Below are 25,700 nucleotides of genomic sequence, written 5' to 3'. Positions count from 1 at the left end.
TTATTTTTACTTTTAACCTCATAACTAATTACTCACGTCCCACGATGCAGACTTTTCTGTCTAATTACAAAATATCCCCAAACACATGCAGAAGAAGGTAAAGAAGGACCAGCCTCTGTCCTAAAACCTCCAACTTAGCTTTAGATATTGTCACTGTCAATTTTCTGAAAAATCCTTTCGCCAGGATTTCTTCTGCAAAGCTGAGAAGACTCAGAGAAAAATGTAAATAACAATTATCTGATTGCTGCTCCTGTGTTTGCTGCTTTGGAGTGTGGTCTGGACATTGTTTACCAACAGGTGAATGTTTGATTGGTTCCATGTGAATTGTTTTAACTTAATGACCAATCACCATCAGCTGTGTGGGACTCTGAGGAGTGAGTCATGAGCTTTCATCATCATTCTTGCTAAGCCTTCTGATGCATCCTTTCTCTTTCTTTAGTATAGTTTTAGTATAGCATATGATATGATATGATATGATATGATATGATATGATATGATATGATATGATAATCAGCCTTCTGAGAACACAGAGTCAGATTTCTCATCTCTTGTCCTGAGGACCTCAGCAAGCACCACAATATATATTACTATATTCTAAACCCTTAAACTCTAAGTTTTCCACCCTGTGATATTACACACTTCTAATCAAACTACACACCCACAATCCCAGTTCTGTCATTCCATTTTGGAAGCTTTCTCCATGGCCTCAGGTCCAATGCAGTGTTCTCTTCAGGGCCTGTCCTTTCAGAACAGAAAGTTTTAAATTCTCAGCATCCAGGGTTCCAACATTTCCCCAGGCCTAAACAGCTCAGGGAATGGGTTCAGGATACTCCATCCTCTCCTTTATCCAGCAGTGGCCCCTTGGGATGTGCTGGGGACAGCTGATGGCCCTGCCTGGGTGTGTCACTGATTGCAGGGTGACACATGCTGGGGCAGGAAGGGCGCAGTGCAGGGGAGGCTGAGCTTTGTTATAATCCAAGTGCCCTTTGAGAAGCAAATCCTGGCCAGCAACTGATACATTCTGAAAATTGCAGAACCACAGAATCAATTAGGATGGAAAAGACCTCTGAGATCATCAAGTCCAAGCTGTGACCAAACACCACCAGATCATGGCTCTGAGTGCCATGTGCAGTCTTTCCTTACACATCTCCAGGGGTGGTGATTCCACCACCTCCCTGGGCAGCCTGTTCCCAGGTCTAATCACCCTGTGAAGAATTTTTTGTCATGGCCAAAGCATAATGACCAAATGGCTCAGCTCTCCACACAACAAGGGGATTCTCCTTCCACCACTAACCAGAAAAAAGTCTTGGGATATGTGTTTTTTTCAGCTAAAAGCTGACATTGTTGGGCAAACTTGGCTGGGATTTTCAGCTGAAAACTCTGAAAACCAAAGAAAAGCAGATGTGTGGTGATAGAGTTATTACTGAAGACATTTACTTGGCTCTGAGATTCAGCTGTCTGGATCGTGGTTTTCCTTCTGCTTTCATGCCTGCATAAACACAGTGTGACACCAAAAAGGTCTGATTGATCTGGAAACAAAGGATGTAACAAACTGAGCCATGTGACAAGCTGAGCCATGGCTGATGTCACTGCCTTCAAGGGGAAACTGGGACTCTGGTCTTTAGCCTGACATACGCAGAGAGCTGATGCAAGCCAGGAACACAGGAGTGACCCCACTGCAACCAAGAATATTTATTTCAATATTGAGTCCAATTACTTGCCCCTTATGCTTCCCAAAACTTTGGCCATGGAAGCAGATTGAGTTGTTTCACAGTGAATTTTAGGGTTTTATTTTTGATGCAGTCACAGATTCACACTGCTTTTGCTCTGTTCTGTGCTGGGAATAACTTTTTCATCCAAATTAATTAATCTGCATTTAATTTATAATATTATTTTATGCAACAGGTTTGGTCACAGTGCTAATTTAAGCCCACATTCTGTGCTGGAAATACCTAGTTGTTCATGCTTTATAAATGCATTAAAACTTTCTTCATTACCCAGTCTACCCTAGAAAATGTGGCACTACAATCTGATAAGAATTGTCCTACCTGATAGTGGCAGACTCATCCATTTTTGCAAGTTTTAGTATGCTTTCAGCTCACTTGGAAAGATTTATAGAAATAATTGGCACAAAGTTATTAAATGAACAGTGTGTATAAGTGGGGTGCAGCTGCCTGCCCTGCCTGTGCCCCTGTTTGCCCACCTGCAGGATGCCTCCATCCTGGCTCTTGCATGTGCTAGAATTGGTTGGCAAGGTTGGGAAGGTTGGTAACACCTCTGCCTGATGTCAAGGACATCCACCAAGTCTCCCCAAGGTCTTGGAAAAACCATTTCTCCAAAGTGGGAATGACAGACTCTTCTTTCTGGCTGCTGCAGATTAACACCCAAGAGTGTGAGACCACCAGACAGGGATCAGCAAGAGTGCATCAAGCCAGACCTGCAGAAAAAAAACTCTTTTCTGTCAGACCCTCTGCAAGATTTTGCAGAGAAAGGGGGATGGGAGCCCCCAGCACATTGCTTAAAAGTTGGGAATTGTGATCTGGTAGCCAAATAATGGGAGTTGTGGGAAACCAAACTCATCCAGGATTTTTCTCCTGGTCTAGCACTGTTTTTACACTTCTCCTTTTTTTCAGACAGACTTCCTACAAAACTAGAACTGGTTTCATCATATCTGCCCACCCCCACTTCCCTGCATCCCCTTTTCCTCTTGTGACCTGACCTATTAATTAAAGTCAAATCAGACACCTAATCCCACAGACTGAGATTACCAAAAGCTGGAACAAAAATCACCAGCTAAGGGGAAACAAGCTCAAGCAAAAGCCACATTTCCAAAGTGGAGGCAACTTGCACATATCAACATCTGTCCTGCTGTGTGGGAGTCCCAGTTGTGGGTTTATCTGGGACTGGATTGAAGGCACTTGAGACAGTAATTCATGTTCACACTCAGGTGTTTATTATTTCTTATCAGTAAAACAGTCTCACTGCTGTGAGTTCTGCAGCTTTTCATTAGAAGGCACAAAATGGCAACAATCTCTTGGTACAAGGTCTTTTAAGACTAAACTCTCCAATGAAGAACTGACACCTGGATTATTTTCCCTTTTACCCCAATAACTGATCCCAAAGAGCTGCAATGGGGACTTTTCTGCCCAATTACAAAATGCCACCCAAACCCATGGAGAAGGAGGAAGGAGAAGCATGAAGAAGAAACCCAGGACAACACCCTGTGCCCTCCATCTTGCTGCCATCCACAACATACTAAAAACCCCAAAAACCTCAATTTTCACCAAGTGATACACCTACACTGCTCTCTATAATCTATTTCACACTGTTGTGGATTCTGGTCCATCTTGAAGGCTGGGAAACTTTCTCCATGAATCAGGGTCAAAGTCAGTGCATCCCTGGTGGTCAGGGCACCCCAGAGCAGACACAGAAATATTCCCAGTGCCCTGGGTTTCCACACTGCTGCACAGCTGGCTGGGCTCGGAGCACACATGGCCCTGCTGGCTGGAAACAGGAGAATTTGGGAGGGAGAGTGGCAATAATGATGTGGTGAAGCCAAATTCTAGGAAATGTGGTGCCCCTGTCTCTGCTGCATGCTGATGGAACTGTCTGGGCTTTATTCCAGGTCAGCTGGACACCGTGTGCCATGCATTTGTTGGAGAAACTGTGGTTCTGCCTTGCACCACCACCCCTCCTGGAGAGCTGGCCCTTTCCAAGTCAATGCTCTACTGGCAGATTGGCACCAAGCAGCTGGTGCACTTCTTTCAGAATGGGCAGGATTCACTGGGGGGCCAGGATGAAAAATTCCATAACAGAACCAGTCTTTTTCCGGACCAGATGAAGCATGGCAACCTTTCCTTAAAGATCTCTAATGTCCAGTTAGGGGATGATGCTGAATATTCCTGCATCTACAGACAGACTGAGAGCCACCAAACAAAGAAATCTACAATTAAACTCAATGTATCAGGTAAGATTTTTTTTTTTAGTACAGAGGAGGGAGTTGAGGGTGCCATTTCTTGTTGATAAGCCATATGCAGCCATTGAGAGGGATTACTTCAATTTTTAAAGCATTTTTTCACTCAGTTTCATCCTGTTCCTTGCTTTTGTTGAAAGAATATGTGAGAAGGAAAAGATAAATTCTCTTTGTTAAGCTTCAGCACTTCAAGGCTCCTAAAGGCAAGGCACCTGCCTCTTCATCCTCCCTTTGAGGAGACATTAAGGAATAATGTCCCCACATTTAAGCCTCTGGTTATTTATGGTTTGTCCTGTCCTTGATCCACTTTGCCCCTGAGGAACAGCAGAGTTAATTTCACTGTTTGCACGTGGGTCTGTGAGGCAGAAGTTTAATCCTGGCAATTGGATCCAAGGTCCAGGTGACAGAACCTTTCAGAGGAATGACAGCCAGTTGCTGCTTTCCTTTCCCCTTGCAGCTGCAAAATGTGGGTCTGGTGGCATGGCTGGACAGATGCAACAAGAATTTTTATTTTTCCTCCTTAGGAAAATGAGTGAGACCATAATGCATGTTTGAATAATGCCAAACTGTTTGAGCTACCTACAAGCGTAGAAACCAGAAGGATGAGGCATTGAGTTTGACCAACTGAAAAAGAAAATCAAACAATAAGTAATAAACATCAAAACAAATAGTACATTTTTAAGGTGTCTTGTTTGAATAAATCAGCTGGAAAATTTCATTATGCTCAACCACACAAATTTACTTCTGCTTAAAATAGAAAAAAATTATTTTCAAATAATATAATCCTTTTAATATCTTTCTTTTAATGAACAAAATTCTTGGGAGAAAAATGCTTTCAAAATGTAAAGTGAAATAACATTTGTTCAAAAATTTTGAAGTGAAATGTTTTACAGTTTTCAAAATGAAAAAAAAAAGATGTTTTGAAAATGCAAAATCAAAATGTTTCAATCATCTAAATTTCGGGGGCAGTAAGGTGTCTTTGATATTATTCTGTGATCATACTCAAACTTTCAATTTGTTTGACAAATGTAGGAGAAAAAATAACATTAACCCTTAGATAATTATCAGAAAGAGAGACAAAGTTCTAGGTTCAAACAATTAACCTTGATTATTGTGGGGTTTTTTCCCAGCTGCACCTAGGATTGAGGAGCCACCTTCCCCTTCTGGTAAGGCAACACTCCTTAACTTGCAAGTGTCTGGGTGATTATCCTGTGCTTTATTTTGTATTTGCAAGATTGGCAGAATGTGCTGAATAGAGAAAGTCCAATAAACTTGGGGTGCCTGTTCTCCCTCACTAAGCTGTCCCAGACAGGGAAAAACATCTCCAGCACTGAGACAGAGCTGGGCTGCAGGGAGAAGATAAGGCTGAAGGGCCAGGAGCCCCGAGTCCCTGCAGACACTCACCAGTACGGGCATCATAAAAACCACTAAAAAGCAGGGGATGCAGAAGCCACTCCATTCTGGGAGTTATGGCCTTTGTAAATTATCTTGCTGTGGATAAACCACAGGATCATCAAGGCTGTGAGACACCTGCAAGGTCATCCAGCCCCACCATCATCAGCCCCAGATGCCACATCCAGGTTTCTCTTGAGCACTTCCAGAGATAGGGATTCCACCACCTCCCTGGGCAACCTCTTCCAATGCCTCCAACCACTCTCTCAGTAATTTTTTTTTTCTCATATCTGATCTGAATGTCCCCTGATATAATTTAAGGCCATTTCCTCTCCTCCTGTCATTTGAGATATGGCAGAAGAGACCAACCCCACTTAGCTACCACTTCCTCTCAGGTAGTTCTGAAGTTACACTACCAGGTACCAGGTCAAGAGATCTGGGGGGTCCTTTGGTAATAAATATTAAAAAAAAAAACACAAAAAACATGATTAATGACTCCACATAAGCTCTTCTGGGAAATTAAAGTAGATTTCATCCAAAGGCAATATTGCAATATAGTGCAGATGTTATGATCTAGCTTTATTCATTACAGAGAAGTAACTACACAAAGGTGATTTGTAAACACTGCTGGAGTGAACTCAATGCAGACAGGATGCCCAGCTTCTAGATACCATTGTCAGTAACTTCTTCCCTAAATATCTTCCTTGCAAGCCAAATAATTCTTATTAGTGCTACAAAATCTTAAATGGGCATTAAACCTATAACACTTGGTCATATAAAATCAACAGCAGCAGTTTTTATTTTACTGAGTGGGGCTATAATAATTACTTTTTACATAGTAATTATTATATTACATTTATTGTGATAAGTTCAGCCACACTATGACATTACAGACAGATTATGCTGCTATAAACTCAAATAGAAACTAAGAAAGAGAAATGTTCCAGGGTTTTATCTCATGATCACACAGAAGGAAAAAAAACAACCCCAACAGTTCTCGTGCCTGACAAGCAAAAAACAACTTGCAAAAATACAGGAAATATTAATTTTTAGACCTAATCTAGGTAGTCTAGCTGGCCTGAAGGTCTTTAAAAAACATGAAGTTAAATTCAAGATGGTATAATGTGCTTTCACATTACTTTATAAATGCAAATAGAACAGGAATTAGAATATCTCCGGCTGTTACCTTCCACAAGAAATCAGAAATTATTGAGGGTCAAACTTCTTAATGCAGAAGCAGTGGAAGATTCTCAAAACCAAATGTAAGTGTGTTATAATTAAATGAGATAGTTGTATATATGTTTGACTCAGCCAAAACCTCCCTGACAAGTACCCCTGAATATAAACTATTTCTAATAATAAAAAGGCATTTTCATTGAGGAAGAAAACAAATAAATTATTGAAACAAAAGGGGAGTGTTTCACTTTAGGAGTACAAGCTGAAACACACACCTTTGACACCTGGTGGTTCTTGTACTGTAGGATTTTGAGGGGCTTGGGGAGGAGGACAGAACAAAAAAAGCCTAACTTTTTAAGTGTAATTTTTTGCAAAAAGGGAAAATCGATTTCCTGTTGTTAACCTCTTTTAAAGAAAATCATCAGCCACAGCTCCCCCCCTTTTTTTTTTTTAATTTTCAGCAATTTCTTAAGCAAGAGAGAAAGGGAATCTGTTTTATATTAGCTGTTATTTCAGAAGGGACGTAGGAAAATTTAAAAATGACCTGCTGGGAACAAAGGCATTATATACAGAAACAGTTCCCACATTTCACAGTCAACCAGATCAACAAATACCATTTTTACGTCAAGCAGAAACAATTTTCATCTGTTTCACTATGGCTACATATCTGTTTGTTTGCTGCATGGATTATTTTTCCCAACTACTAGTTTAACACTTTTTCTGGGAAAAATGAAAGGGCCTGAGGAGAAGACACAAAAGGCCAGGAGGCTTGTTGTTATAACCTTACATTTATTTCAAAGCATTACTGAGGATTACCTGATGTTTACTTGTTCTCTGCACATTAATATCACAAACTCCTTCCAGGAACAGGGGGGAAGCACCCTGGCTAGAGATAAATTAACTCCAGTGAGACACTGACAGCTGATCCCACAGCAATAGGAACAGCCCTCAGGTGTATAAAAACCAATATACAGCCTGTTCTTCACAGAGAAAGACTTGGAACACTTACAGGAAAAAATTCTCTTATTTTTAACTTAGGGGTTGAAAATCTCTTTTTAATTGTGTACTACATCCAGCACAGGTTGAAGGTAGCACCTGTGACAAGGGTAATTTGTGCCTTTTGTCCACATTGTGATTTTTGTACCAAGAGTGGCCCACAGTGCTGCTACCACCTAAAGTGTGTGTGACCTAGATTTTTTAATATTTATTACCATCATTTATGGACTCTTAATCAAAACATCTCCCTCAGGCCCTGAGTAGGAAGAAGGAAAATGTATTTTCATCCTGAAATCATAGAGTGGCATGGGCTGGAAGGCATCTCAACAAACCCACAGTTCCCAGCCCCCTGCCATGGGCAGGGCCAGCTCCCATTAAACATTTGGCTGGTTGTTGCTTTTCTGTCAGGATTTTAAACAAAGATTCTCAGTCATCCAGAAAAATTGCAATCATCATTGCTGGGTTTCTGCACTTTTTCTGTGAAAAAGAAAAATTTATTTGTCCCAGTACCTTGAGACCTTTTTGTCTGGACTCTGTACAGACACAAAAACGGAGAATTATGAAAATGAGGCAAAATCCATTGTTTTAAAAATAATCCTCCATCCATCCATTTATGTAAAATGTGTCATGCAAACTTATAATATAAATTTTTTTTGTCAAGCCATCACTTACATGCTGGCTTTCTCTTTTTCAATTTTTCAGAGCAGAATCAGATTCCCTCCGGAAGCCCCGTGGATGTGCCAAGTCTGGCTGTGCTTCCCCTCTCTTTCCTTCTCCTGGTCCCCCTGGGGCTTTGGCACTTGTGACAGGGGAATCCAGCCTTGTCTTTGGGAAGTTCTCCTCACCAGAGGACCTTTCTGGGCAGGACAGGTCTGTGGGGTCAGTGTGACACCTGCTCCAGAGCACCAAGAGCTGAGAACAGACCAAGCATTATATAGGTGTTTACGTCCCACATTCTGGTGTTCCACAAAACCAAGGGCAGCAAAACTCTGAGGTGGCAAGTCTGCTTTTGCATTTGTTTCTTGGAGTCCAGTTTTAGTGCTGCCAGGATATACAATTTATTTTGGATTGTGTGGGTTTGCTTTAATGGCAGGAGAAAAGGCTCACAAAACTCCAGGATCAGATTTTAGCTGATCCAAATGAGATCTTTTGCCTTTCATCTGCTGTCCTTCAAGACAACTGAAAGGAGGAGTGGGAGTAACTACTACTCTCTGTGTCAGACAAAAACTGGAAGTAGGAAAGCACTCCCATTGTCTGAAATGTGAGGATGGAAAACTTGTGAAACTTGATTATGTGGAACTTCAGCTTCTGTTTTCACTTCTAACGTCATGGGCTATGAGTAAGAACCCTTTTTTCCACAAGAAATGTAGTATTTCTTCAGCAGATGGGTGAAGCTTACCAAGAAAGGAGGTAGAAGTATATAAAATATCCATATAGAGGAAGGAAGTGATGTATTACTATAAAATCCACGGCTAAATGTGCCAAAAAATCAGAAGGCTGAATTCAGTATTATCTTTTTCTGTCATGAAATATGGCAAAGCTGGATTCTTAAGCTGGAACTGTGCAATGAGAAATCATTACTGGACAATGTTACTTCTTTAAAAACAGTACCTTTGGAGTGGAAAAAATATTTTAAAACTGATCAGAATACTTATAACTGATACCTATGCAAACTAAATGAGTTTATTTCTAGAAATGTTCAATTCAGGTAGCAGAGGTGTCCTGTGCAAAACTTGGGTCCAAAGGACCCTGCATAGAAACAATGTTCAAGGAAATGCAGAAGTTTTTTTCAGGCCAGAACTGCAATTACCCAACCAAAAAACATCCAGAGAACAGAGCTGAGACTGAACCAGCTGAGACTGAACACACTGAGCCCTTGGGCAGGGGGAATGACTCACAAGGATGCACAAACTCACTCTGATTGGGAACAGTTGCACCTTTTTTTTTTTTTTTCCATTGGAGAGACAAGACTGTTTTTGCAAGGAAGGGACAGAATAAATCAGAGCTGAAAATGGACATGGAGGAGACAGTTACCTTTGAATTTCTTAACTAAAGGCTCTTTCCCCATGGTGGGGAAGAGAAACAAAATCCCCCAAAAATGGCCTGTGCTGGTGCTGCAGTGAAGCTCAGGTGATATTTGGCTACCCTGAGTACAGAGCAGCTCAGTGGAACAGCTGGGGTCCAACTGCATAGAGATGTTATTGTAAAAATTGTACATACTGTGACTGTCTTTCTTTTTGTGTCTCATCCTCCAAATGTTTGTCTCAGAGTTTGTGTATTTTTCAAGACACAATTTGATTACAAATAAAAACCTGAAATAAAACCAAAAACCCTGATGAGAGCAATCACTTGGTCCGTAAGAGTTCTTTATTTGTATTCCAGTTGTGCCTACAGTTAGAGAGGCTCTTCTGCAATTAGAAAGTTTAAAAGGTAACATCTGTGTGCTTTTGTTGTCCCTAAAAGTCTGGACTGCTTGCCTCATCTCAAGGACTCCATGACCTCTAAAAATCTGATAGCCACTTAAGCAGCCCCGCATTTCTCAGGAATTGTAGAATCCCAGAATAGTTGAGGCTGGATAAGATCATTGAATCCAACAATTAACTCAGCACTGCCAAGTCCACCATTAGACCCTCAGAGCCACATCTCCACATCTTTTAGATCCACCCAGGGGTGGCAGTTCAGTTAAACAATCTCAACATTTTGGTGCCAGCTCTGTGTGAGGACACGTGTCCAGACAGAGACTAGAGACAAATTCCCTTGCCAGCAGGGCCCCTGTCCAGAGGGCTGCCAGGAAAAAACCTGGCAGTCTGTCAGGAGCCAGGACTTCAAACCATATGTAATTTATAAACTAAACTCCATGTTTTGTGTCACACTTGAAAACAAACCAGGAGCCAGTGCATGTTAGAAGGAAACTTTCCTCTTTGCAAAGGGTGTCACAAGGCAAAGGGATGTCGAAACAGCACATCCTGGAATAATTTGCTCTAGATGTGCTAATTGCATTCCCATAGTGCTGTATGTAGCAACAATCCAGACTGGAATTATAAAATTCCTTAATCATAGCACTGATGGCCACATCAAAAAAGACAAGGTCACATCTTTTTTTAGCCATTGCAGATGGATTTTTTTTTCGGAGATGTTGATGGAACTTGGGCGTCTTCTTCCTTTAACAATATCCTTCCCTCCTTTCCCTTCTCTTCTCCTTTCCCTTTAGCCTTTTCCTTTTACCTTTTCTCTTAGCCTTTCTTTTCTAAACTATGGCCAGATTTTGGGTTTATATCTCAACCCAGGTGCCTTCCAGTTACACTGTACATAAGACATCTAAAACCTCTCCCTCTCCCCCAGTTCCTCCCTTTCCCCTCCCCACATCAGTCACACAGCTCTGCCTTTCATCCCTTCTAGATCAACAGGCACTGTGTGAATGCTGGTTTAGCCTATACTAAGAACAGCATTTTTCTCCACTTCTACATGGAATTAAAAAGGTGTTTCCATGCTTCTTGAGTATTTGACAAGAGTCACAAAAGAAAGTTGAAATGGCAAAAAACAAACAAACAAAAAAAAAACCCAACCAGAACAAAAATATTCCCACACCTAGTTTTTAATTACTTTTTCTCTTCTTTTTTTTCTAAATTCTTTTTCTATCTCACCCTTTGAGAAGAAAGGACTATTGGAAATGTATCACTACACATGATAACACTCAGGATATGGCACAAGAACACAGCCCAAGCAGTTCCTGTTTCCTGAATAGCAAGAACTTTAAGAATGAGGCTCTAGAGCAAACAAATTAATATGAGGGGGGAAAGGAGAAGGAGATTCATGGAATTTTCCAAATTATTACACTTACTGATGGCAATCTTTTTTGCCTGCCAAAATTGCCTGCCAAAACTGTGGGCTTCTTGGCCAGAGATGAGAATGAGAGACCAAGCCAGGGCATGAGTGGTGCAAGGGCAGCAGCAAGAACTGAGCTGCAAGGACCTATCAGGTACTGATAGGTCATGGAAGATGTAATATGAATAGGTTTTGTAATGTAAACTGTTGTGTAAAAAAGGTTCTGTAAATTGCAAAAGCAAATATGCAAATAGTCTTAAAATTGCATTTAAGGAACCCAGAGTGGTAGCACAGGGCCTTTCTTGTGCTCCAGCCCAGATGCACCTTTATTGCTGGAATAAAGAGAGGACTTCTGCTGCCTTTTTATCACAGTACCCTCCAACAAAGGAGAAGAAAATTAAAACACAAGGAAATCCATTTCAGTAACACCTGCATGGCTAAAGCAACCTTGCAATTTCAGCCCCACACTAGAGTCTTTTACAGGAATCCCTTTATGGCACAGAAGGGAGGGAAAGTTCCCAATTGCTTTAAGCACAGAAGACACTAATGCAGAAATCTCATTTTTCCAGTGACCAGCCATACAAAGCCCTTTTGATGCAGGCAGCTCAAAGTATTTGTATAAATTCAGAGAGCTCCCCAACACCACCCCTGTGCAGTGATGGAAAAGAGTCATCCCTGGTTTAGGGGGAGAAAGCTGAAGCAGTGCAATTTTTTCCAGCTGACATTGTTGACAGATCAGAAACCTGAGTCAAGATTCCTCACTTTGTTTTGGGTTTCTTTTGTGCCAAAAGCAGGAGAAACTTCCTAGCTACTGCTTTACACAGTATTGGGCATTTATTCTATCAGCATTGTAATTTCTTGGTCATAAACTGAAAAAATATTAGAAGTCCAATCATGTCAATGGACTAATGTACTCATTCTCAGAGTATATTTTGAAAATAAAACCCTTGTAAAAGCTGCACAAGAACAGAGACACATCCAGTGTAATGCATATGGAACTAAGAGGTGTCAGTAATAGGCCCAGTATAAACATATGAGCTAGATTATATACTATTTAATTTCTACCAGTTTTTCTCAAAAAAATTGTAGAACTCAATCTTTATGGCTGCTGTGAAAATTTATTGAAAATAATTGGTGTTAATTGATTATCACCTGTAAATCAAGCCCATTAAAACTGATTTATAGAGCCATGATATGAATAAGACTCTGATGCTTTAATGTTTTTTAAAATGCTTCATATGGCATAAACTTTTTACACTTGAGTCCACATACTGTGCTATTGTTGGGAAAATAACATTTATTTCTTTGTTGTATCATCCATCTGTTTTTAAATGTAATTATTGCTGTGTGCTGCTCTGTGCTGTGTGAGCACCTCCGCTGACAAGTGTGAGCTGTGTGACTACAGAAGAGCCTGGGTGACCTCTTAAATGTTGTTTACAACTCTCCTTTCTTATGACTCAGATTTGCAGCAGCACTTTGGATGTTTAACTGTCCCTGTTTATTATATTTTCCCAGAGCTGTACTTCATGCCATTCCCAGTGCTTATCTACAACCACCATTCCAATTTCCTGCAAGTGAAGGTTTGAGTGACCAGCTGACCTCGAGCTGCCCTTCCTTGTCTGGGTGATGACACAGGAGGTGTCTGCTCTGGAAGTTCCCTCACTGTGCAGAATGTGAGGAGCACACAGTTCTTGTGCCTTCCAGAGCTTCATTGGGAACGAGAGGGATTGCTTTGAAAATTAAGGAGCACAAAAGCAATTCACACATTTAAGGAGTAATCTCCACTCCTCTCACTTGCAGTACCACCTTGGTGGCCCACACCTACATATTCCATATGGCAGGAGCATATGGCTGATAATGTGTTATATTAAAGACATTTTTAAGAGGTCCTTAGAAATTATTATTGCCAAAGAATGGCTGTAAAAGCCAATTAATCTTTTTTTCAATATTTGGCAGTGACTCTGGTAAGAGACAAGCAGGAGTTAGCTTGATCATGTTTACAGCAAGGCCAAAGATTAACTGGTTAATGCTTTCCTCTGTCAGCTCCCTTTACTTTCATGTGATGTGGGAGAAATGGCCCATAAAGAATATCAACAAGTAATGAATGGGGACACATTTGATGCAGAATCATAAAACCTTACAATGGTTTGGGTTGGAAGGAGCCTTAAATATCTTCCAGTTCCAACCCCTGCCATAGTCAGGGACACCTTCCACTAGACTGGAATTTTCACCATTAGTTCAGCTAAGCCTGAGGGCAGTCATTCCATAGCCTGACACTCAGAAGTTGAACAGAGTACTGAGAAATACTGAAAACAAGCAAGGAAGGTGATTATTTTTAAATATGCAGCAGGAAATCCCATGGCTATTGGTGCTGCAATCCTCACTGCAACTTCTGTTTCGGCGGCTTTTTGGGACAGCCCCAGTTTAGCCCCTTCCCTTCCCCCCTCTCTCTCCTTCTGCAGAGATGTTGGCCACCCTGGAGAAAATAACCAAATATCAGCTCCTTAATTCTCCTGAGGGCTAAGGCTCACCCATTCAATAAGGAAGCTTCCCCTCAAGCCACAGGAAGAAGAAAATCAGGTCAAACAAAAGACTCAAGCCCTGGAATGAAGGCAACTCTTAATTATTTGCAGGTGCAGGTTTATCTAAGTTCCCACTCTGAAAAAAATTATAAGTAAGTGCATATTCACACATATAAAGTACTGCTAGCTTGCAAAGCCACAGACACTTCAAGAAACAGTATGTTTCCTTCCAGGGATATCTCTAGGCCTGATAAAAAGTCCTTCCTGACAAAACTTCATTTTCAGTAACATTGGCCATAACACCACTAGTGTTTAAATAAAATCCAAACAAGAAAACAAAAAAAAACCCCATCCCTATTAAAAAAACCCAAACTTCACTATGTACCTTTATGACTTTACACTACACTTTTCTTCATTTTTTTTCCAAGATATCTGTATCACAGGAAGGGGCTAGAGCTTAACTGATGTTTATTTGCTACTATATTTTCAGGGGGATAAATAACTGTGCTGAAGAAATTAATCTTAACAACACAGCAGGACAAATGCATTCATTGCAATGGAATAGGATGTCCTATCTATTATTGTGAAGCCAGGAGGAAGAAATATTTGGTTTATTCTCCATATGGATCCAAAATGTCCAAAAAACCTGCCCTACGGAACTGTCCCACGTTCCAGCTGTCACACAGCTGGAATATCGTCCCTGGGTAAGTGGAACCCTGCACAGAACGTTGTTCACCAAGTGCCCTCTGCTGGCTTTTTATTCCCCAAAAAAACACGTGTCTCTCGCAGCCACAAACCAAAGGGTAAAAAACAAAACGGGCTTCTCAAACCCCGACTCTTGTTTCTGCTTTAGAAGGGAAAAGCACTGCTGCCAAATCTGTGAAAGCTGCAACCACCAGCAGAGAAACCTTTCACAAAACAGGGTTTGTGTGTAACCTTCAATGAGGCAAAAGGGGACAGACAGAATCACAGCTGAGAGGCAGCAACTCCTCCCGCTCCTGCAAGTTAATCCTGCAAGCACTAGAAAAGCAACCCGAGCAGGAGCACGATTATTACAACTCACTTTCAGCAGCACAAAGCTCTTAAATGCTTCCCAAAGATAACAAATGTCAGGAATCCATAAGCCAGGTATTGCATGACTCCTGGTGGAGGCTTCAAGAAGCCTCTTTCACTTCTTATTTCTGGTAGCATTTAGCAAAACATATTAATCATAAATTCCTGTCCCCTTGGCTGAAAGCAGCAAACCCCTCACCAGTTCCAATCTGCCCTACTGAAGGAAAGGAAAATCCCAGTTTTGCAGACAAATCTGTAATAATAATCTCTAAATGCACATGGAATTTCCCTCCAAATTTACACAGGCTGAAGGCCAAGATGACAATCCTACATCTTCCACCAAAGTTAAACAACTTTCTTCTGATAACAAAAACGAAAACCAAAACAAAAACCACCGAACAAACAAACACAACCAAAAAAACCCACACCACCAAATCCTTGAAAAATGTGTGTATCAGAGGTTTCTGGTCAGCACATTACTGGGAAATTAGAGAGAATTTAAAAAATGAAAGGCAATTCTGATTCTTTCACATGATTCTTTCAACCTTAAAAAAATCCCATTGTCTCTAAATTCAGAGAAATTTAAAAAGAAGGGTAAAGAGAGTTGAGAACTGTTTTAAAGAGGCACCATCTGGGTGATCCAACCACCAACCTCCCACAGCTGCTCACTGACAGCAACAGCAATTTCTCCAAAAGATCATCTTTTTTCTCAGGGCACCTGGGTCCGAAGATTGAGCATCTAAGGAAGCTTTGTGCCACCACAGTTTCACTTCCTAGGAACTGTAGATATGAGAAACCTTAAATTCCAGCAGCCCTCAGCCCTGCTGTGGTGAGGGAGTTCATGGGGAGGTTTAACCCAGAGCTGAGTTCTTGCAGCAGAGGGAGGTGCTGTTAACACAGGCACTCCAGCTGCTCTTCCACCCTGGGGATTTCAGTATCATTTCTGTTGTGTGATCATTTCTGTTACCAAGTTTCTTCTAAATCTCCTGCAGATGTGGGAAACACGTGCACTTTAAAATGTTATTGCATTTTATATGAACAATGACCTCCTGTCTTCTGCTAAGCTGCTCCATATTGATTCTGAAATATCCACTAAAATTGATCCTAAAAATATCCACTTTGTACAAGCAAAGCTCATGAAGGGGTGTTTTTGCACTGAAATATATAGGGGCAGTGTTATAAATTCTGTTTCTTACCAACTTGATACTGAAAATTTCATTAAGAATCTGATGCATAAGCAAAAAAGGTTTTAGAGAAATGTCCAAAATTCACTTTATGAACCACGTCTACTTCCACAATGACTTGGTGTCTGTGTATGATTCCTGTGTAACCTCACTGGAGTTGATCTGCTCAGGCAATCTCTGAAATCCCCCAAGAAATCAGTGCCAGCACTGAGTACAAATCCAAATCTTCTAAATCCAGATGTGATTTTTTTCTTTTAGTGACAAAAAATTAATCATTAGGAGGCTCCAGAAGCAAAAATGCTTATTTCCTGAACCCTGACTGAGCAAGCTGAGCATGCCCAACACTCACTCTCAAGGTTTCTCTTCACTCACCCCAATAAAAAAATGTCACCCCACATGCCTGGCAAGTGTTCAGCCATAAATGGCATTTGCCATACACCAACTCAATCTAAGACTGCTAAATTCATTTATGAAGCACACAATTCTCCCTTGAAAATATGGGTTCACTTCAGCAAGTCTCTCATGGAAAAGAAACTTAAATCCAAGGTAAAGGATGTCATTTTGCTTTTTTGTTTGTTTGAATTTGAGAAATCCTGTGTCCTAATCAATAGAAAGAGGTGGAAGTGGAGAAGATTCTGCTGGATTCTATATGGAAAAAATATACAAAATTGGTGAACTGAAAAGCAGAAGAACTGCTAAAATGTACCGACCAGTGTAAGTTATCAAAGGTAGCACCCAAACAAAAGTGAAAGGACAAGGATAAGATAAAGGCAGAAATTAATTTATTTATACATCATTATTCCAGACATTCAATAATACTTCTTTGGAGAAAGCTTTATTGCCCTAAAGCAGAGGAAGTTAGGATATTTTGAGATTGTTTTTTCCATTCACTACTTGTCATACAACTGCTTTAACAGGGTGCTGTCCTTAGAGTTGTGCGTCACATCAGCGGATATTATTTTCTTATTTTCTTCTTCATTTCAAGACCTTTTAAAACTATAATGGGCCAATGGATGAGTTTTTCAAAGTGCTGCTGTTGTGGCAGTTGTGTCCTGCTGCTGATTGGTGTTCAGAATGACCTTGTGAAAGTAGGATTCTTTGAAATTTAAACAAAATCTTTTCATTAATACTGAGTTAAATTAAGATGTGGAAGATGCCTTTTCCCTCAACAGATGAGCCTGGCTGTTAGTTTCCAGACACAGGCCTGAGCTTAGACACCTTGAACCATGCATTCCTTCCTCTCCTCCCATTCTTCATCCACTACATATGGTGCCATGTGACAAATCCCTACAATGCATCTGCCCTCAGCTTCTGGAAGGGCCTTGAGTCTCTTTTTCCTCCCTTAAAACTGGTTTGACATTGGTGTGTTGGGAAGACTTTTGTTTCAGAACACATCCAGTCAGCTCTCTCCAGATGGAAAAGCTCAAGAAAATCCTCTGTGTCTCAGGCCAGGCTCCTTGTCCTCTGCAATGCCCCTCTCTCAAAAAGGCATGGAAAATCCTGCAGCTGGGAGTCAATCAGCTTTGTATCAGCATTCACTAGAGTGTGAGCAGGACAAGCAGGTGCAAAGATCTCCATTGGTCCATGATATGTTTGATACCACACCCTAAATTTCTGATTTTATTTGCCAGTTAATTTTAGCACATTCTTCACCATTGCCCCAATGCCATCAAAGATATGGTGTAATGCTGTTTCACACATAAATGCTGGGGTGGTCACCACCTTATTTTTTGTATCCACATGAGCTTCGTAAAAAGGAGTTAAGGGAAACACAGCACTTGCAGATGCTGTCTACAAAATGAACCAGCACTGAGAAAACTTCACAGCTCCACTATCCTATAAAACTTCCTCCAAATATGGGATACCATCCAGCTGTAAAGACAGCTGCAACCTATAATCCAACCTATGACAAGGTATTTTTAGCCAGAAATACAAATGCTGCATGAGAAACCTGTGGAAACACCCAGAAACACCAGAAAACCTACAAAATTCACTGATGGTAGTAAAATGTCTCCAAGTACAATCTGCAGCATTAAACTTCAGGAAAATAAAAACCTCAAAGAGAACTGACCAGCTGTAACCCACACCACTTTTATGTGCAAATTCACTCAGCACTTGGTGTATTACTGGGTGCCCAAGGGAGCTGACTGAGAACAACTTTTAACTCCCAGTGTGTAGTTACACAGCAGTACTTACACAGCTGTGTACAGAAGAATTTCTAATCCTGCACTGCACCACTGCTATCTGCTACCCACTGCACATTCCCATGAAAATCTATGTGGAAAAGCACAGATTTTACAAGTGTTCATTCCTTTAATGCCACATTTCTGAACTGTCTCCCAACATGGAAATTACCAGGAAAGGATATGGTTACTTCTTTCACACAGTGTTTTGCTCCCAGCTCTTTGATGGCTCCTGCAGTCCCAGCATAAGGCCACTTGCCCCCTTCCTCTTCTTCGTGGCCCACAGTTACCTCAGCACCAGAGAGCACCTTTGCTGCCAGCACTGGGGAAATGCAGCACAGGCTGCAACAGAAGGAACTGTAAGAGCAATTCTACAACACCACTAGTCCAGAACTTGCTCACAACTGACATGATTCAAATGAACACAGCCTTGAAAATCTGAAACACGTCACAATTTCCTCTCAGCATTTCCCCAGCTTCTCCTTTGACAAACACCAACATACACAAATCTTGAAAAACAAATATAAAAAATAGGCTGCAAATGATACAAAACAGAAGATCCTTTTTCCAGTTCCAACAACAACAGCTGCACATTTCAACTAGACACAGGTTGTTTCCATGGTCACACTTTCAAACAAATGCCATCCAACTCACATACCTACCCAATAGGTTTGCCTGCTTTGTGGAAGTCTTTCAGGACTCGCTCAACTTCTCTGTTCACCTTGCAGTCCTTCCCATCAACAGCAAAGGTAGATCTGTCACAACAAGAAACTTACACAAAGCTCAGTATAAACCTACAAACAGAGGTACTTGTCTATCAGCTGTGAAACTGGCTCCAAAGGATCATACCAAACTTAACAGCTACTGAAAAACTGGTTAAAAACTCTCTGTAGGTGACCATCAATGCTTCAACCAAAATGTCTCTTTTCTAAGGCTTTGTTCTGCCAGAAAGTCTCTTACTTAATAAAAACATCTTAAAATGAGAATCATCAAATCAGCTTTCTAGGATTACTGAGAAGTTGAACAGCAATCTTCTCAAAGAAGAAAAATATGTAAGAAGAAAAGGGAAGTAACATTCATGTTCCTCCAAGGAAACAAGAAAGCATCTCAACAGCAAGATAACCAGTATTCCACATGGCTAACACTTTTTGTTTCCTTTTTTTTTCTGAGTCTGCTGTTGTTTTATAATTATAAAGCCAGAGGGGATTTTTTGGTAGGCAGAGAGGAAGAAACAGAATAACACTACAAGCATCTGAAACCATTAAAATTGTACCTTCACTTCCCTCAGACCCAAAAAGAAACACCACTAGGGGGAGGAAAAAGAACTTCTTATGCATTATCTGAACTCCTGAGTTCTCATCAACATTGTTCAGAGAATTTAAAACAAGACAATGACAAGACTTTGAAAGGAGTTATCCTTATTAATTAGGAGTTACATATGTAGTAAATAAGGCCATTAATGGATTTTATTGTGTGAATCTTGGTTCATAGAATGACAGAATGGTTTGTGCTGGAAGGGACCTTAAAGATCAGTTCATTCCAACCCCCCTGCCATAAGCAGGGACAACTCCCTCTAGGCCAGGTTGCTCTGAGCTCCATCCAACCTGGCTTTGAACATTGCCAGGCATGGGACATCCACAGCTTCTCTGGACAACCTGTTCCAGTGCCTCACCATCCTTAGAGCATGCAGCTGCTGCTTAGTATCTCATCTAAACCTACTCTCTTCCAGTTTGAAGCCATTCCCCCTTGTACCATCACACCAGACCCTTGTAAAAAGTCTTTTTCCATCTTTCTGGTACTGAAAGGCTGCAATTAGACCACCTCAAAGCCTTCTCTTTGCCAGGTTGATTATGCATAGTTAATTATGAATATTTAGTAAATCTGATGTTTAGTTGGCACTCACAAGTTTTTGGCAGCTCCAAATCCTCCAGGGAATATCACAGCATCATGGTCTGCTGTAGTGAGCTTAGCCAGGCTTGTGATTTTACCACGAGCAATTCTGGCAGATTCCACTAAAACATTCCTTGAAGAACCAGAAATAAAACAATGTGATTAATTAAGCATTTGCACACAGAACAGAGTAAATAAAGTTTTGCAGAGGAAGAGGAGGGTGAGGAAGGGAGGAAGCAAGAACACTGGTATTTAGTAACTGAAGCTATTGAAGGTTCTGAAATGCTACTGCTGGGAACACAGGCACTGACAGACTGTATATAATCAAGTCCAGAACACTCATGTAAACATCTTCTCTCCAAGAAAACCACCACAGCTGGCATAAAGCTACTGAAGGCATTCAGCCAAGTGCTACAAGAGCCACTTACAGGCTACTACATCTGAAGAAAGCCTAACACATTACAGACTTACCTTGACTCAGCTTCAGCTGGTTGCCCTTTACTGTGGTCAATGACATGCATCTGAGGGACATCTGGAGCATACATCTGAACCTCAGCTCCCCCACGGCTCAGGTGAACCAGGACACTGCAAACATGGAGATACAACATGCACAAAACTTTAAGGGAGAAGCTTTATCTGACCCCTAAACCTGCTACAAATATTCCACCAACTGGTGGTGGGATTTGAATTTGAAATGATGAGAAAAAATACACATCCTACCAAAGCAGGCAACCAAGAACAACAAAAGCTTCCCTTCTCCAAATCCCCAAGTGTTATGGAAGAATCTCACAATTAACATAGTCATTAACATTTAATCTAGGTCTAGGTGACACATCTCTTATTAGTTCACAGTAAGATGCTTAATTCCATTTAAGCATTAACAATTCTGCTGTTAAATATAGCCCCAGGAATGGAAACTCAAGTGGTTCTGAAATTAAGTCTGTATTTGACTCTCTTGAGATTGAATCTGGAACTCTGAATTCCTGTTTTGAAGAGAGTCTCTCTCAGACTCAATTGTTCTGGCATCACATGCACGGTGCTGCATGTTTGGACAGCCACCGAGTTCTACAAGAATGCAGCCTGAGCTCACAATCAGGCTGTGAGAAAACTGTGAGAAAGCTTCATCATTCATCTCTCAGGGTAATTCTGACAGCCAGAGACAGCAAAACTAAATTAAACAAACTGCTGCAATGTAACAGAGACTTTTGTGGAGCCCACAGTCCCAAAAAGCAACTTACGCTGATGCCTCGTGGATTTCTGTGCCATCATAGACACCACAGCCAGACAGGACCTGCAGTGAGAAATTAACAGAGTATTTAGTGAGAAACAACAGAGTATTTAGTGAGAAAATAACAGAGTATTTAATGAGAAATTAACAGAGTATTTAGTGAGAAATTAACAGAGTATTGTGAGCAACAACAGAGTATTTAGTGAGAAAATAACAGAGTATTGCAGGTGACACAAAACTCCCCACAGGATCTTTCACAAGGTAAGATTTTAAAGAATAGTTAACAGCAATTTAAAATCAAGCTCTTACAATGCCAGTGAACACCATGCTATTAGCACTGGTGTCACCACTTGACAGACTGCAGAAATGACATTTCCTATTTATAGCAAGCCATCACAGGGCTCAGAAATAACCACTATTTATTTCCTGGCTTATACTTAGTATTTATTTATACCAAAGTTAATAAACTGGCATGCTACCCTTAGGAATGTTTTTATTGTGCACACAGTGGGTTGCTTTGAGTGTCATTCATCTTTCTTATGTAGTGTCCACATCCATGTGAAACACTTCTCATCCAGGTGCACATCCACCAGAAGAGGGACAGAAATGCACTCTGAGGTGGCACCCAAAATAAACCACTTTACCTGCTGCTGTATTTTAAATGAGCATCTGCATCAGAGATCAACAACTAAATCACTTTTAATGCAGTAATACAATTATGCCATATTAGCTATACTTCTCTTTAACTATGTGGAAATAATACTTTTAATTTGTTTATACACTCCAGAGAATAAAAAGCACAAAGCAGTCAGCTACTCTTGTGTGGGTGGAGAATCTAACAAAGTAGAAGGATAAAAAACTTTTTTTTTCTAAAAGCCATTGTAAGAATGAAACAGAACCAAAAAAATCCAAAGGTTTATCTAAATCCTGAAAGCATACAGGTGAATTCTTTTGGAACTTTTTGTTTGGCTGTTTGCTCTGAAAGGAAAAATCCTGTTAGGAAGTCAATTTTCTTTTTTATTTTTATTATTTTTTTTTTACTTTAGTCTCTTCCTTCCTGATTTCCCCTCAGTTTTTTGTTGGTTTTTTTTTTTTTTTTGAAGCTTGAGAGTTTTTAAACACAGACACACGAACAGAAACTCACAACTGAAAAAGTCTCATCTAGTAATGTTACACTTGAAGGGACTTTCTGGTCACAATACCCAGGTGTCTGCTATCGTGGGCAGAACTTCACCAAATATCACCATCACCTCACCAAATGAGCAAGACAGATGAATGTTCTTCTGTCCATGTTAATCTGTTCTGATATTTAAGAGCTGCCTTTTGCTTTGTAACTTTTTTGTCTTACCTTTCATTTAATTTAGACTGAATAAAGACACAAGCAACTGTGCTAGGGTTATGCTCTGTAAATGACACTTCTAAAATGTTTTTGAAACTCAGTGAAACCAAAATACTGTAACATTATTATTGTAAACTCTTCTAAATATAAACTCTTCTGTTATTTCAGTACCTGCTTGATAATAGATCTTTTACCACAGTCAAAAATTTGCATCACTAATGTCAAAAATCACATTTGTTTTCCCAGCTCTATTTTAAAAAGTGATTATTTATTTCAGTCACTTTTATTTAGTGACTTGCTAAAATGACAGCATTGCTGTTAGGTTATTTTTTAGCCATTTGGACCAGCATTCTGCCCTTTCCCAAACATTTCTTTATACAAGGCAATGCCTTCTTATTCTTTTATGTGAATGCTGTCTAGACTATGCAAAGCTCGAGCTTCAAAGACTGTCCACTGAGTTCCAAAACCATTTGTGTATCCATTTGTGACACCATCTACAGCCTGGATTTTTCTTTAGCAATCTGTAGCCACCGCCTTGCTTTTTTCTGTAACATGTTTTTTCTGTAACATGTTTTACCCCCTTCCTGCCAAAAAGCATAACCCAATTTAAATATATTCCCTGCCAGTACCTCACCCAGTAATAATATCAACTATTTCAAGTTAAATCCTCCTGGGTTCCTCAGTACAAAGGATTCATGGAGCTTCTGGAGTGGGTTTAGTGGAGGGCAGTGAGGATGAGTGAGGAATCTCTCTTACAAGGAAAGGCTGAGGAAGCTGTTCAGCTTCAAGAAGAGATGATGAGACTTCATTAATGTGTACAAATATCTAAATGGGAGGTGTCAGAGGATGGACCAGGCTCTGCCTGGAGACGCCCAGCAATGGGACAAGAGGAATGGGCATAAACTAATGCAAAGTTCCACCTGAACATGAGGAAGAATTTCTTTCCTGTGCAGTGACTGAGCACTGGGACAGATTGACAATAGTGAAAAATGCTTATTTTATGATTGGCTTTTCACAAATATTAAAATTAATATTATATGTATTATGTTGGAAAGTTATGCTGTATTAATTTTCTTAAGTAGTGTGTTAAATATAGTTTTAGGTTATAACATGTTAAAATAGAAACTATGCTATGTAAGATACTTTTTGCAAGAAAGGACTCGCAGCGAGATAGCAGCCACAGGACACCAAAATCTTTCAGAGAAAGAGAATTTATTGCCCCATTATCAGGAGAAAGGAACTTCTTCCTGCCTTGCTCAGCCATGAAGACACCATTAGGATAAAGAGGAAGAAGCTGACACTGACCAGACGGAATCCTGTGTTTGAATGGAATTTATGCATCATGGATGAGGAGTATGAATATGCAACAGGCTACTGCTTTTAAGGGTTAATCCTCTATTAAAGTGTGTCCTTTTTCGGGCTTATTTTGCCCAGAAAAAGGTACCCGGACGTCCATAACTCTTTGTTTTTATTGTCTTGTATTGTCCTAATCTGAATTGTTCAAGTTTTATTACTCTAATTATATTACTATTTTTATAGCCATTTTATTATCATTAAACTTTTAAAATTTTAAAAACAAGTGACTGGCGTTTTGCACAACAAGGAGGCTATGGAGTGTCCCTCAGTGAAGATATTCCAGAACTGCCTCGATACAACCCTGTGCCAGTGCTCTGGGCTGGCCCTGGTGACCATCGTGCTCCCTTCCAGCCTGACCCATCCTGGCATTCTGTGGTTCCCCGATCAACTCCAGGCCAACAACAACTACACAGATGCCAGTTTTTACATTTTTCCTTCTCCTGGCCTGGCTTCCTCCAAGTTTCTGAGCTGCAAGCCTTTTCTTCTCAAATTCAGCGTTTCTCCAGGGTTTCCAGCGGTCGCAGCCACCAGGCGAGGCTTTCCCAGGCCGTCGCCCCGCCGAGCCCTCCCCTGCACCGGCCCCACTGCCGGAGCGACCCCGGCTGCAGGGCCGAGGGCGGCTGTGGAGAGCCAGACGGTGGAAAAACAAACAAACAACAAAGAAACAAACAAACAGACAGACAGACAAACGCTTCTCCTCAGCGCTGCCCCGGCCCCCGCGCTCCTCCATTACTCACCACAGCGACGCGGGCGGGGCGGCAGCGCCGAGCGGAGGAGTGGAAGGAAGCGAGGCCGCCGGGCGCTGCTCGCCGCAGCGCCGTGCACAGGGCCGGGCCTCGGGAGGTCAGCATGGCTGAGGGCGGCAGCGGAGGAGCCGGGAAGGGGAGCGGAGGAGCCGGGAAGGGGAGCGGGAGAGGCCCACGAGAACCGGGATAAACGCGCCCGGAGGCCGCTGCGCCCTTGGCGGCGACGGCGACGGCGCCCCCTGGCGGCGGGGAGGGGCCACCTCAGGGCCGGGAGCCGCGGGCCCTCGGTCCCTTCACGGCCCTCATTTATCGGGAATGGCAGCGGTGGGAAGGGGACTGAGGGTGAAAAGATAACGGTGCGGAAATTACAGGGGAAAAATAAACAAGGTGGCAGACGGTGCAAAACTGGGAGGAGTTGTTGGGTCCTTGGAGGGCACGGAGGGCCTGTAGAGAGACCTTGCTAAATCAGAGATGGGCAATTGCCATCTGTATGAACATTGGTAAAGTGCTGGATTCTGCCCCTGGGATGGGACAATCCTGGATATACAGACAGACTGGGGAATGAAAGGCTGAAAAGAAAGGTATTAAACTATCAGAGAGTGTCCAGAGGAGGGCAGTGAAGATGGTGAAGGCCTTGAGGAGAAGCTGTGTGGAGAGCACTTGGGTCTGTTCAGCCTGGACTGAGGGGAGACCTCATTGCAGTTACCTTTAATATTTAAAGCCCCATAAAACAAATCCAGAAGAGCAGAATATGCTGAGGAAATAAATTCTGGATCATTGGTAGTATTTGTAGTATCTTCATTAAAAGCCATTTCAGCATGTGGCTTTGAAGTATTG

General features: G+C 41.3%; 2 protein-coding genes across 2 annotated transcripts in view; one reads left to right on the top strand and one right to left on the bottom strand.

Annotated features, from left to right (window-relative positions):
- LOC129117697 (V-set domain containing T-cell activation inhibitor 1-like) overlaps positions 1–10,282 on the top strand; it is a 35,089-nt gene extending 24,807 nt beyond the window's left edge. The window contains exons 5-7 of the mRNA XM_077171418.1: positions 3,626–3,967; positions 5,104–5,139; positions 8,240–10,282. Coding sequence (XP_077027533.1) covers positions 3,626–3,967; positions 5,104–5,139; positions 8,240–8,343 — 482 coding nt within the window. The 3' untranslated portion in view covers positions 8,344–10,282. The remainder of the gene's footprint in view (positions 1–3,625; positions 3,968–5,103; positions 5,140–8,239) is intronic.
- A 6,604-nt stretch (positions 10,283–16,886) lies between these two features.
- On the bottom strand, positions 16,887–25,101 carry GATD3 (glutamine amidotransferase class 1 domain containing 3). The gene is made up of 7 exons (XM_054654857.2): positions 24,855–25,101; positions 21,433–21,485; positions 20,666–20,779; positions 20,208–20,327; positions 18,967–19,059; positions 18,490–18,646; positions 16,887–17,870 (listed from the first exon to the last, which is right to left on the bottom strand). Exons 1-7 carry the CDS (start codon positions 24,966–24,968, stop codon positions 17,742–17,744), a joined length of 780 nt encoding a protein of 259 aa, XP_054510832.2. The 5' UTR covers positions 24,969–25,101; the 3' UTR covers positions 16,887–17,741.
- Between the last annotated feature and the right edge of the window lie 599 nt (positions 25,102–25,700).

The sequence above is a fragment of the Agelaius phoeniceus genome, chromosome 2 (assembly GCF_051311805.1).
Source record: "Agelaius phoeniceus isolate bAgePho1 chromosome 2, bAgePho1.hap1, whole genome shotgun sequence".
NCBI lineage: Eukaryota > Metazoa > Chordata > Aves > Passeriformes > Icteridae > Agelaius > Agelaius phoeniceus.
Note: the sequence above shows the minus strand (reverse complement) of the source record. Positions and strands in the feature narration are given on the sequence as shown.